At 47.6% G+C, this 14,349-nt stretch overlaps 1 protein-coding gene across 1 annotated transcript in view; it reads left to right on the forward strand.

The window, feature by feature from the left end:
* The window catches only part of grin2ba (glutamate receptor, ionotropic, N-methyl D-aspartate 2B, genome duplicate a), a 77,488-nt gene extending 63,613 nt beyond the window's left edge, over window positions 1-13,875 (forward strand). The window contains exons 10-16 of the mRNA XM_078284643.1: window positions 1,176-1,405; window positions 1,591-1,751; window positions 2,744-2,931; window positions 7,171-7,409; window positions 11,524-13,201; window positions 13,232-13,634; window positions 13,671-13,875. Of these exons, the coding sequence (XP_078140769.1) occupies window positions 1,176-1,405; window positions 1,591-1,751; window positions 2,744-2,931; window positions 7,171-7,409; window positions 11,524-13,201; window positions 13,232-13,634; window positions 13,671-13,875 (3,104 nt within the window). The remainder of the gene's footprint in view (window positions 1-1,175; window positions 1,406-1,590; window positions 1,752-2,743; window positions 2,932-7,170; window positions 7,410-11,523; window positions 13,202-13,231; window positions 13,635-13,670) is intronic.
* The last annotated feature ends 474 nt before the right edge of the window (window positions 13,876-14,349 follow it).

The following is a 14,349-nucleotide window of genomic DNA, read 5'->3' on the forward strand; positions in this document are numbered from 1 at the left end:
TGACACACACACACACACACACACACACACACACACTGCAGGCCGCCTCCACATGTAGACCAGCCATCCTCCTGACCCCATGCCCTCATTCTCCTCCACACCGCTCTCCCTTTATCCTTTGCAGGTGTGTTTCTGCATGGATGTTGACACACCTCCAGCAATTTGCATGCATTTCCATATTTTCAGAAATCATGTCAATGTCAATCAATGTCAGCTCTGACAGCGCCGGGCTAGTTTTGTATTAGATCTCCCCAGCCAAAAAGATAAGAAGTGAAAAAAAAAAATCAATGTCTTCCCACCGCTCTATCTCTGATGTGGCTATATATAGAGACAACGGCTATCTTTTTTTCATTCCTCTCATCCTTCATCATGTTCTGGAGAAGATGTACTCCTCCCTAAAGCGCTGTTCTCTTCTGTGTGCCTCCTTGTTTTATCTGCTCGCAGCGCTGTGGGAGTTTGGTATCACGGCGAGTGCAGATTGAAGTTTGGACTCAGAGGGTTAGACGCGATAACGTATCGATGGACCGACTACACATTTGTGAAGTCTTTGCCCAGTTCATTTGGCCAACTTTCTGGCCAACTTCACAAAGGAAATATTTGGCATGATACTGTCAGTTTGCTCATGGACAAAAGCGTCATCTATACAACAATACTATGTGCTTGCATGAATGCACTCTCTCTCTCTCTTTCTCTCTCTCTCTCTCTCTCTCTCTGTCTTTCTCACACACACACACACGCACACACACACACAGCACAGACAGCTTTGCGGTCCAACTGCTAATCGCAACATAATGGCTGGAATGAGCCAGTCAGCTGTCAGCCCAGTCCTGATGGTCTCTAATCCAGTTCCCAACCTGGTAGCTAGACCCAAAACAATAAATCAAACTTACTTACCGGAAAAAGAGCATCTCCTCTTCTTCTCATTTACACGTGTGATATGTAGAGTATGTGTGATCTAACTGACATGAAAACATGAAAACATAAAACCTGCAGACCAAGAGAACTTTTAAGAGACTATATCATATAACCATATTTCCTGACCTAAGATTAACAGGAATCAAATAAGAAATGTAATATCATTATACCAAACTGCAACAGTTGGGGACCCACCAGAAGAAGGGGCCCACCTATTGCTTTAGAAAAGTGTTGCTTAACCCCGGCTGTGTTTCTCCCAGAGCCTCACGGTCCGTCCTTCACCATCGGTAAGGCCATCTGGCTGCTGTGGGGTCTGGTGTTCAACAACTCTGTGCCGGTGCAGAACCCTAAAGGCACCACCAGCAAGATCATGGTGTCGGTGTGGGCCTTCTTCGCTGTCATCTTCCTGGCCTCCTACACTGCCAACCTGGCCGCCTTCATGATCCAGGAGGAATACGTGGACCAGGTGTCTGGTCTCTCAGACAAAAAGGTACGAGGGAAGGTTGGATGGATGCATGAATGGATGGATGGAAGGATGATTTACAGCTTCAGTTCACTGTGTTGCAGCTCTCTTCTCTTCCTCTCTCTCTTCTTTTTCTTGCCTACACCCTTAAAATGGAATGTGTAGATGTTTCCATGTCCCTCTCTTTCAATCCTCCTGTCTTCCATCCTCAGTTCCAGAGACCCAACGACTTCTCGCCGCCGTTCCGGTTCGGCACAGTCCCTAACGGCAGCACAGAGAGGAACATCAGGAACAACTATCCGGAGATGCACGGCTACATGGTCAAGTTCCACCAGAGGAACGTCAACGATGCGCTGCAGAGTCTCAAGACCGGGTGAGGAGCTGGACAGGACACTGCAGCACTGGTTCCTTGCTAATGTTTCATAGCCATGGTGACTGGGAATAATTTAAGAGTTTTGCTCTGAAATGAGCTAGCCACCATTTGGGGGAAGAAAAGCAAAATGGTTGATATCACAGAATTTTAAAGGATGGTAATTTAAGACCTTAATTGACAAAATGATGACTCTTGTACAGACTTTTATACAAGGATCCTCTGTAATTTAGAGATATTGAATGATGAAATTCAGGTAATGATTTTTTTCCATAACGTATATGTTATATGTAGTGTTTTGTAGTGAAATGCAGTGTTTTGGAGTAAAACTCGTCCATTGATTTTGGTACCATGTCTGTTCATGTTTATGCCTTTGCTTCAGGCACTTAAACTGGTCAAATTTCAGTAGTTTATTATATTGAAAAGTACTCATTTTGCGCATTAGCATTAGCAGTTGCCGAGGTTTGGCTGAAATGTAATGGATTAAATTCAAATTTATTGAAGCAGTGGTGGTGATTTTCCAAAGGCTATCGAAACACATAACACAACACACACACACACACACACACACACACAGAGGAAGGAAGACAGGAGACAGGAGAACAACACCCTGAAAATAAGAACAGGCTCGATGAACGAATATAATAGACAATCCACCTGACTTAGAATTGTGGGACACAATTTAACTCATCAGTGCTGAAGGCCTCACTTTGGGTTTCTACTGTTTATTTTGCTTGTCTTCATGTAAACATACTGTAACAGAATAAATCCTGCAATTCTTTTTTACTCCCCCTCTTCACTTCTCATCAAGTGTGTCTTTACGCCGCGCTGTGTGCCAACTCCAGCCTTTGGCAAACCAAGTGGAAGTCTATTACACTTATCAGCAGCTTAGTGCTACTTAACAGGTTAATTGGAATGCTGTAGCTGTGGTGTCTGACTCCCGAGCGCTAATTAATTGTAACCTGTCTCTCTCTCTCCGTCTCTTTTTCCATTAGCAAACTGGACGCTTTCATCTACGACGCGGCCGTGCTCAACTACATGGCCGGCAGGGACGAGGGCTGCAAGCTGGTGACTATCGGGAGCGGCTACATCTTCGCCACCACGGGGTACGGCATCGCCATCCAGAAGGAGTCGCTCTGGAAGAGGCACGTGGACCTGGCCATCCTGCAGCTCTTTGGAGACGGTGAGGCGACACGCCGGGACCTCCCTCCCTCCTTTGGATCCTTCACAGACACTGTGCACACTAACACACTCAGCAAAATAGACACTCTATCATGCAGGCAGTCGGTTTTATGCGGTGTATTTTCTAATTACTGTGAAAGATGCATCAGATTTGAGTTGAGACAATGCCATATTTTACCAGGGAGGGGAACAGGGAGTGGTTGTGTGTTTGAAGCTTTGATGTAGCAGGGAAATGCTGCAGTAGTGGCCAAATCCAACACACACTAATGCAAATCTGATGTTGGTAAAAGCATGAATGCTGTGATTTAAAGATCAAGTTTTGATCCTACTTGGAGTTTTACATTTAATGTCTCTACTGAATAATCTAATCAAAATGGCCACAAGGACTGACTGACATTATTTCTGATTGCCGGAGCTGAGTACAGGCTTGACGCTAATGTTACATTACTTCTAGTTGGCAGCGCTGACTACAGGACATACTTCTAATTTCAGGAGCTGACTGGCTCTTTTGACTCGCTTTACCCAAATTGCAACCAATATGTCAGGAACAGGCCACAGAAAAATGTCTGCAAAAAAAAGCAGAAGTGGTGACAAATTTGACTTCGGGCTGTGCTGTAGGGGCAGATAACAGCGGCTGAATTTATTTCTTATGTATATTAATGTATTGTACAGTATCTGTAAGAACGACTTCCCTAAACTCAGGCAAAAAATAGGCTGCTCAGACAGAAATCATTTTGGGGTTTCACCCGTTCAGGTCTGTTCAGGATAAGAGTTGGCAGAGGAGGAGGGAGAAATCCTATATTATAGTTTTTCTTGCTGGCTTTTTAGGAGCCAAGACATTTGTGTCTGGGACCACAGTTTTGGTGGCTATTTAGTTTTGCAAACCAAATGTAAGTCCACTCTCACGTGTATCAAGTACAGACAGGGCAAGGTAAGACAATACTGCTGAGAACATAAGTTGAGATTTAGGTCCATCATGGGGGCCCTGTACTTTATGATCATGCTCGGCTTTTATGGGAGAATGTCCAAGCTCTCCAGGGCCTGCTCCCTCGAAACACACTTTACTCCTGTCAGCTCTACTTGGAACATTAATGAGTCTCAGAACGAGTGTGGAATGAAATGAAATGTGTTAAAAATGTCCATTCTTTTACACCATAAAGCATACTGCATGTTTTATGGCCTTAAAGCAAAAACTCCTAATCATAAACAAGTCAAAATGTCACCGACGATGGCTATTTGCTGAGTTTATCGACTATAACAGTCTAATTTCACAATGCCACATCTTGATATACAGCTCAACTCAGAATGGTATTGGAAGTAGGTTTGGTGTGAGTGTGTGTGTGTGTGTGTGTGTTGTAGCTAGTTTATTTGGGTGTGCTCCAGCATGTTGTGAGCATCCTGAACCAAGGGCCCTCCAGGGCCCACTATAGTGTGTCCCAGTTAGGGGCGCCAGTATAGCTCCTGGTGTATTTCTACACTGTGTGTGTGTGTGTGTGTGTGTGTGTGTGTGTCTGTGTGTGTGTGTGAATATGGGTCAGCCCTCTGAAAATGAGACTGCCTATGTGTGTAAGCGAGAGGGCTAAGTGTGTGTGTGTGTGTGTGTGTGTGTGTGTGTGTGTGAGAGAGAGAGAGAGGGAGAGAGAGCAGTGTAGAGATTCTGGCTATTTATGCTATACAGCTTTATTTTTATCAACCTACATACAATTGAATACGACTCATGTCCATATATTGTTTCTGACTTATCGATCAGAAGTTCAGTTGTTTACATCCTACGCTCAGCTCTGTGCGCTCTTTCAAACGTGTGTACGTGCATATGTGAAACAAAATGTGTGTGTGTGTGTTTTGAATATGGGTCGGCACGCGGTAACATCCCCCTGTGCCACTGCACCAGCACTCACACACCAAGCGAGCCGGCCCTGTCTCACCCCTCTCAGGATTTCAATGTCACTTTGCCACGCCTCGCCATCCACTCCCCTCCTGGTGGCCTAGAAAGGGATCAGACTCACGTGGAGAGCCCAGCGGCCTGGTACCAAGGCTGGCAGGGAGTCTGCATGCTTTGACGCAGGCCCGAGCAAAAAATACATCACGGGTGTCATGAAAAAAAACAAAAAAACACACATAACTGCAGTTTTGATTGCTGTTTTTCTAGTCCTCACTTGAATTGAAAGTTTTAAGTGGTTGTGTATGTGTGGAGTTTCACCCCTCTGCCCTTCAAACCTGTGAAAGACCTGTTGCATCATTTAAAAAATAAAAACGTACCTTTTGCACATGGTTTTTAACTCCACAGCAACATCTGAAAGTAGTTTCAAATATTCAAACTTTTTCAAACTACTTTTGTTGCAGTTATTTATTTCATTCCATATTTTTAATTCATTAGATAGTAGAGAGCGAGGACAGGTGAAGTGGGGGAGAGAGGAGTGATAACATGCAACATGGACCACACAGCTGAAGCATGTGGTCTTCTCACTAGCCCAGTTAGCCACCAGGCAGCCCTACATTGAGTATAAGCTTGATTTGACTTGTGTAGTCTTAAGAGCAGTGTTGGGTCAAGTTACTTTTAAAAGTAATAAGTTACTTCACTTCATTACTTACCTTAAGAAGTAACTTGTTGCATTAAAAGTAACATACAAACATGTGGTAGCAATATGGCTTGTGCTGCCAAGTGTGTTATCGATGCTCCCAAGATTGCTCTGTTTTTGAAACCATAACACAATCTCATTCATATCAAGCACACTTAGGTTGTGTTTTTTTAATTTAGCTGCATGTCAGCAGCATGTCATCTGCATGACATGCTGCGGGATTTTCACTTTTTTCTGCTTTTTTTGATTTGAGCTAAAGAAAGAAACAATATGAAAGAAAAACAAAAGTAACAACATTCTATTTTTTATAAGCAACTAATAACAGATTGCAAGTATGTTGTAAAAACCAAATAAAAACTTGGGACCCCAAACAGGCCGTGGGGTTCTGATGGATTATCACATACCAAGACAACTGGCATGTTTTAAGTGTGTGAGCCATAAGATAAGACTGAATTTCTCAAATTTAGGACCCAGGCTGAAAGGATTTATGAAATGACTGGACTATTGGTCCTGTCTAATTCAACTGGAAAAGAAATCCCATGGTTAGGTGTTCAATTCCCAACTGGACCACCTATGAGTTAATTAGTTAGTTAAAAAGCATCCACCAAACGTCACATGACTGCCACAGACAGACAGCTGCCAGTGTTAGAAGCCACTGTCGCTTCCTCACTACGTCAAAACGATGGCTATGGTTCACGATCAATTCCTCCGCTGACATGAGCAGAGGGTGCTGCGCAATCCTGTGTGTATTTTTGCATGCATGTGTGTGTGTGTGTGTGTGTGTGTGTGTGTGTGTGTGTGTGCGGTATCTCTCCCTGAGTTGGTATGCCGGGGAGCCTCTTGTTGATGCTCAGGGGCCAGCCAGCGCTCCAGTGCAGGAGTTGCGCTGACGTGCGGCGACAGCGCCTGAATGTATGATTAATTAACCAACGCCTGTCCCGCCACCGTCGGCTTTGATAGAGAACAGCTAGTGATGAAACAGAAGGTGACCCACAAAGAAACCAGGATGCTCAGGGACCAGCATCAGACACATGGACGGCAGCGGGAACACACACACACACACACGCAGAAACACACACAACCAGACACACATACGCACACACTTCTTCTACAATTTGCATAGATGCACATACATAATGACACTGAAGCATTTACATATTGTGGGGTAAGCACCAACACGCACGCACATTATTTGCTGAATTGAGTGTGTTCTCTCATCCATGTGAAAAGTGAGATCTATGGAATTAACATGCGACCTGCGTGCGCTGCTCGCTTTAATTGTTCGCCCTCTCTCCGCTTTCGAAATTCACGGCTGCACTTCACTTCTAACTTCTCTGTCGTCCTTCCCCCCCCCCCCCCCCCACCTCCATCTCCCCTCCTCTCTTCTTCTCTTGCATCACTCTCACCATCCCTCATGTCCTCCAATACCCATCCTGTTATTACATCATATCCCCCCTTTCTCCTTTATATTTTACATTCCCTGTCGGATTACAAAAACTTCTCTTCCTGTCATCGCCATGCCGCCGTCCGCTTTCCCCTCTCTCTCTCTCGTCCTGTTCTTTCCTCCGTCTATCCATATCCCCCTCTTTCCTTGTCTCCATCCCCCTTCCACCTCCATCTTCTCCCTCCCTTGTCGTCCCCCTCTCCCTCCCTCCCTCCAGGTGAGATGGAGGAGCTGGAGGCCCTGTGGCTGACGGGCATCTGCCACCACGAGAAGAATGAGGTGATGTCCAGCCAGCTGGACGTGGACAACATGGCGGGCGTCTTCTACATGCTGGGCGCCGCCATGGCCCTGTCGCTCATCACCTTCATCTGCGAGCACTGGTTCTACTGGCAGCTGCGCTTCTGCTTCATGGGCGTCTGCTCCGGCCAGCCGGGCTTCGTCTTCTCCATCAGCAGGGTGAGGCGGGGCGGGACGGGGAGCAGGGAACTATGGGAGTTTAGTCAGTCAGTTTAGTATTCGTTTCTGTGTTTTCACTCTCTGAATTGTCCTCATGAGGTAAACCACACTCATCTAATAATCATTGATAGGTACAGTATGACACTACCTTGAGTAACTAGAGTATCCAAAGAGAAGAACAGGCACTACACTGTTCACTTTAAAAGATGACATTTCATCATAGGAGTAGAAATGAAATGTTTGGGTCATGAAGTCCTTCCTCAGTGGGGAGGAACGACTGGAAATCGGGGGGTGGATGGGAACAAAAGAGGGAGAGAATGTAGAGAAAAAGATATGATGTAATGGCTGAATAAATGGTTAGATGAATAGACTAATACTGAAGTTTAAAAACGACTGACAAATCCTCAATATGGAGCGAAGGAGGAATACTAACAGGGTTGCAGTAGCCTTGTGTGCATCACCGGAATTGTCAGGTCATTGAATTACTGTAAACAAAACATCCAGTTCCTCATTTTAGCTCCGTGTCGCCGGCTCCTCCCTGTCTGTAAAGTCACCTTTAGTCCTTCGTCACTCATCCTTACATCATCAGCTTTACTGTCTGCACTGTACTGTAAATGAGAGTGCTTTGTTCTTGGGGAAAAAAAGGCTTCAGTCTATAAAGAGACCTGGCAGGGCTTAGAGACTCCTAGAACCATAAATGAAGTATTGAGTGTGTGTCCCATGTGACCAAGCTGAACCAAACTCTCAGGTTGAAGTATATATAGATATATATATATATAGTAGCTTTCTCCTTTTGTTTAGACGCTCAGGCCTTTCTGACATCCAGGGGGTAAATATTTACAAAATGTTGAGCCGAAATCAATATTGCACTCAACGAAAATCAGCCGCAGAACCGGAGAGAGGGTAGATTACTGGATCCCAGGAGACCAAAGTCACCCCCGAGGTATTTGATTTGCATTCCAATTGTTTTGACATGGCTCCGGTGTAATTCACTGTGCGCCTCTGAAGGTGAACCGCTGCGGGCTAAAACCACGTGGCTAATTTACAGCGGAGAGAGCCACACACCGCTGCTCCCTCCTTCCATCTGATATGCCGCTGCGGTGCCGGGGCTGTTTGTGCCGGGAAAGCAAAGACTACAGAAAAAGAGCATAACTTTTTTTTTTTTCTCCCCTCCCTCTGCTCTAATATTACGCTCCAGTGCCCAACTTTGATTATTTTGTATGCTGTTAATTTAGCGTTGTTGATGTTTTTGCGCGTGCGTGTCCCGTGTCTGTTTGCGTGGCTGGAGCCCAAATGGCGGTCGCAAAATGGCAGTTGACTTCTCATCGCAAAGACAGACGGGTTGGCGCTGTTGATTATTACATCATGATCATTTGCATGGGAACTGGATCTGAGAGCAATTATGCTCTGTGTAACATTCGCTGATTGCGCTCGTTTACAGAAATTACCCCTGTGTCTTTGCGACAATGTGACAACATGAATGAACGCTGTGTGCCCACAAATACACGGAGATGATTCAGTGCGTTAAAATATTCAGGGAAAATATTCAATGAGTGCGTTGGTTTGCATTTGTAGCACAGAACTGGGGCATAGCGAAACAACAGCACTGGAAATTACACTTTATTGTCTTTCCACATTCCTTGGCCGTAGCATCACATCGTCTCCTCCTCATTTACTTGGGTGTTTTTTCCTCCATCGGCGGTCATTTCTTTTTTCTTTTCTCTTTTTTTTTTTTTCTCTCCCTCTTGCTCTGCCGCTCAGATTGATTCCGCTTTTTTAATTTCACAGCATAATCCAATAAACTTTATTATTATTGCCGCAATTAACATTTAAGCTCGGCAGTGTAAAAATGAGGAATCTGTCACGGTCGGCGTGAGTCACGTGGTCTCGGTCACGGTTTCACGGTCGGTTAGCGCTCCCCGGCCTCCGAGGGGCTCGCGGGGCTGTGTAAGCAGCTTTCCCCCGGCTACCTGCTCCTCCAGGGCCCACCTGCAACACTGAAACAAATTAATTATATCGATTTAAAAAGCCCCTAATGACTTCAGAACAGTAAATGTATTAGAGGCTTAATCACTGCCTCCTCTTTTCATAGCCCTCACGTTACATCACGGCTCAGCTCATTTGCATTTCGCACCGTATCCTGTGCCACACACATTCTGTTCCATCCAGCATTATGAACTGTTGCGCTCATATATGCGACCGTACATAAGAGGCAGCTAGTTATTTGTTGATTTCCAGCCTGCGTGTACCAATGTAATCACTTATAGATTTTGCTCTGATCCCCTGGCGGATTTCAAATTCTTACGAACCCCCAGGCCAGAGTTATTGCTATTCACACATCCTGCACAAATAATCAGCTACTGTAGCGCCGGCCTGGCAGCAGCCTGCCAACTGTTACATTATGTGGGCATGTAGAGTCGACAAAATCTCTGCTGAATACGAAGTAGCAATTGCCGTTGTAAATGTCCAAGATTTGATGCTCGACGGTATTCAGTGGTTGTTTATGGTCGTGGCTGTATTTGTGTGTGTGTGTGTGTGTGTTTCCTAGAGAGCAAGAGAGATCCTGGCTGTGCTGTGATACGTTATCATTGCTCAGTACAACAGAGTCTGCTCGTATTTGACAGTTGAGACCTAATGGGAAAAGATGATCTTGAGATTAAGATGGATGCTTTGGGAGAATTCAGCCTAAGATGGGGTTGATATCACAGATGACATGGGAGCGAAGATATGAGACTGAATACTTAACGGGCGCAGATACAGATTCAACATAAGGTGGCGAGGAGTCGGGACAGTAAAGAGGAAGAAAAACAAGAGATTAGGACGGGATGAAGTGGTGGGAACAGAGGGAGAAGGAACAACACAGGCAGATGGAAAGAAGACACACAGATGAGACAGAGAGAATAGATAAACATGGACAGGTGGGGCTAAGTGCAAAAAAAACAGAAGAACAGAGGGAGTATACATTGGTGCTGCAGTGACGATACTGTCCATATACCTAATTAACTACCAGAAGTGAGTGGTTGGGGAAAGGTGAAGAGAGGGTCAAAGAGTCACATTAGTGGATGAAAAGAGGAGGTGGGGAAGAGTTACAACGTTATTACTAAACAACAGACAGAGACAATGGAGCACTGCATGACCCCTAACCTCCTGGCAGAGTCCTGACCCGCAGTGCCTAGCAGGACAGAGGTCAGCTGAACTCTGATCTTCAGTGGATCCCTTTATTTCTCCAGTCATACACAGACTTCCAGAAAAACCTCGTAAAATCATTGTTGGGAATTGATTCGATCCTGTACCGTCCTCATCTGTCACGCCTCGTTTGCCCTCCTCCGTACATCCATTTTTATCTGAATATTGTATCGTACATCACTGAATGCAAATGGAGCAGTTTGTCTTTCTTGTCACCGTAACGCCGGGCCGGCGTCTTCCTAGGGAATTGTGTTGTGGCAGGTGGCGCTGAGGGGCAGCGGAGGGCTGAGGTATTTAATAACTGCCAGAGGGTATTGTTCAGCTGAATTCTAATCACATTGATTAAAGGTATTGACCAGTGGGACTCAGGGGTTTTACAGCCCCTCTGCCTTTATCAATCATCTACCATCCACCTATCCTCTCTGAGTCTCTCTCCCTCTCTTTCTCTCCCACCATCTAATATATGTTTCTGTCCATAAATTACATGAAGTCTACATGTATCTCTATTTTTTTTTATGTGGAGCAAGGTATTGACAGCCTCAACATAAAGGACCATACTCATTTCTCACCTAAGCAATATTCTCATCTAGAACAAAATTACTGTATTTGTGCTGAAGAAAGAAAGCTAACACTAGCTGCACATTGATAGAGAGTCAGTTCTATACAATATGTCATTTCTTCTTATTATTATTAGTTGTTGTTGTTGTTTTTTTACTTTTATTCATCCGGAGAAGGTTTTCTGAGAACACATGCTCTTTTTCAGCAACACCTTAGTTTCCATTCATACAGCTGCATGCATTCAAACACAGGAGCTACCCAGTACAACTGCAGTCTAATGTTATAGAATACAGTATCAGTGAATTAATGATGGTTCAATTGAACTTTCTCTCTCTTTAATTCTGTCTCCTGCCTCTCTCTCCCCACACAGGGCATCTACAGCTGCATTCACGGGGTGCAGATTGAGGAGAAGAGCAGCTCGGCATTGAACTCCCCATCAGCCACCATGAACAACACCCATTCCAACATCCTACGCCTCCTACGCACCGCCAAGAACATGGCCTCCCTGTCCGGGGTTAACGGCTCACCGCACAGCGCCCTGGACTTCATCCGCCGTGAATCCTCCGTTTACGACATCTCCGAACACCGGCGCAGCCTGGCGGGCCACTCGGACTGCAAGCCTCCGTACCTCCCAGAGGACAACATGTTCAGCGACTACATCAACGAGGTGGAGAGGACGTTTGGCAACCTCCACCTGAAGGACAGTAATCTGTACCAGGACCACTACCTGCACCACCACACCGGCTCTGCTCTAGGGCTCAGCGGACCGCCGCCCAACAGGCCGCACAGTTTGGGCAGCGCTAGTTCTCTGGAGGGCGGCATGTTTGACTGTGACAGCCTGGGTGGAGGGGTGGCTCCTATTTTCACCACCCAGCCCCGCTCAGCACTGACCCACAGGAACATGAGCAAGTTTGACCTGCTGTCCGGACAGACCCCTCCCTCGGGCCAGGGCTTCAAGGGAGGCCTGCCTGACCTCTATGGGAAATTCTCTTTTAAGGGAGGGGCCTCGAGTTCAAGTTACATCCCCGGCCACGGCTACTGCGGCGGGAGAGGAGATGACGACGGGAATATACGCTCGGATGTCTCGGACATTTCCACGCACACAGTAACCTACGGAAACCTGGAGGGCAACGCCAAGAAGCGCAAACAGTACCGCGACAGCCTGAAGAAGAGGCCGGCCTCGGCCAAGTCCAGACGGGAGCTGGATGAGATTGAGCTGGGCTACAGGAGGAAGCCCTACCACATCAGCCACCACCACTACCACGGCCACCGCTCCGCCTCCCCACCGCTACTGCCCTCGGAACGCAAGAGAGGAGGAGGAGTAGGCGGAGGAGTAGGCGGAGGAGTAGGTGGAGGAGGAGGGAACAACGGTGGGAACTCCTACATGTTCCGAGACAAGGAGAGCGTTAGGGATTTTTATTTGGACCAGTTTCGACCCAAAGAGGGCGTCCCTCAGTGGGAACACGTGGACCTGACAAATGACCCCGCGAGTAGAGACGGAGGAGTGGTTGCGGGGACCTGCACCTCCCTGGTTCCCGTGGACGACTTCCTGAAGAGCAAACCCAAGAAATCCGACTCGAAGAGCGGTGGAGGAGCCGGGCTGGCAGGGGGCGAGTGGGAGTGCCGGAACTGTCGGGCTAGTGGGGGAGGAGGGGGAAAGCAGATGTCCCTGCACGGAGGAGGGGGTGGAGGAGGAGGCGGCGGGGGGTACGGTGGTAGTATTAGCTGCGGGTCCTCGGGAGGCGGGGGAAACAGCCGCCCCAGCTCTGCCACCTGCATGCGCTGCGAGGGCTGTAAAAAGACAGGCAACCTCTATGATATCAGCGAGGATAACAACCACCTCTTGGAACAGATGGGGGGAGGGCAAGGTGGGGGAGGAGGAGGAGGGTTGGGTTCAGGCCCGCAGGCTCAATCTCAGGCCCAGCAGCGGAGGAAGAGCGGAGGATTCGGCAAGCCGCTCAGGCGGCAGCACTCCTATGACGCATTTGTTGACCTCCAGAAGGAGGAGTCAGGCGGGATGGGGAGCTTGATGGGGGGTCTAGGAGGAGGTGGCGGGATGGGTGGCGCAGGTATGGGAGGGATGCTGCCCCCACCCAGGAGTGTTAGCTTGAAGGAGAAAGAGCGTTACTTGGAGGGCGCCAGCCCCTTTGCACACATATTTGAGCGCCACGGGGGTTCGGAGAGAGAGAGGGAAAGAGACAGGGACCCGTTGTTTTACGGAGGTGAGAGCCAGAAAGGAGCCGGCTCGCCGTTCGGCCTGTTCAGAGGCGGGGAGGGACTCCACCGCCGCTCCATTGGAGAGAGAGACATGAGAGACAGGGATAGATCCTTGATGGAGGGAGGAGGCGGGTCAGGGTTCTCCTTATCCAAATCTCTTTACCCAGACCGGGTAAACCAAAACCCCTTTATACCTACCTTCGGCGACGACCAGTGTCTGATGCACGGAGCCAAACAATATTATATGAAAAAGCAACAGCAGCAGCAGCAGGTTGCCAAAAACAGCCGAAGTGACTTCAGGGGCCCAATGGGCGTGACGTCCTATCTGCCAGCGTCTGCCACGGCCGGGGTGATGTCCAATGTGACCCCCCGGTTCCCGAAGGAGCTCAGCCTGGGTGGAATGAACCACCACGGCTCCATGCTGGGGGTCGGCCCCCCACGTCCCTTCAACGGAAGCAACGGCCATGTGTACGAGAAACTCTCCAGCATTGAGTCTGACGTGTGAGAGCGGGGAGAGGAGGCCGGGGCGAAGGCAGGGGAGAAGGGGTAGAGGAACGGAGGGATGTAGTGTTCAGAGATCAGGGATGATTACAAAGATATTGTCCACACACTGCAACCTTAGCCCACAAGGAGGGAATAAAAGAAGGCAAACGAGGAGAGAGCCAGAGGATGAAAGACTGAATGGTGAAGGTAAAGACTGTGCAAAAGCAGGATGACAGAAAGGGAAAGAAAGAACTGACAAAGGAAAACCTAGGTGAAAATCAGGACACATGAGGAGGCGGGGCGTGTTAACCTTCTCTCAGAAAATGGCCAAAGCTACTCTACTAATTTAACCCACACACGGTCGAACAGCATTCCCTCCCAACCTCACGAACGCACTCGAGTCCATCAGTTCATCCGCCAGTGAGGCAGAAGCCGATGTACTCGGTTATTATCGCGAAGAGGCGACACCTCATCTTCATTTGATATTGGACGCGTG

Source organism: Centroberyx gerrardi, chromosome 7 (genome assembly GCF_048128805.1).
Source record: "Centroberyx gerrardi isolate f3 chromosome 7, fCenGer3.hap1.cur.20231027, whole genome shotgun sequence".
Taxonomy (NCBI): domain Eukaryota; kingdom Metazoa; phylum Chordata; class Actinopteri; order Beryciformes; family Berycidae; genus Centroberyx; species Centroberyx gerrardi.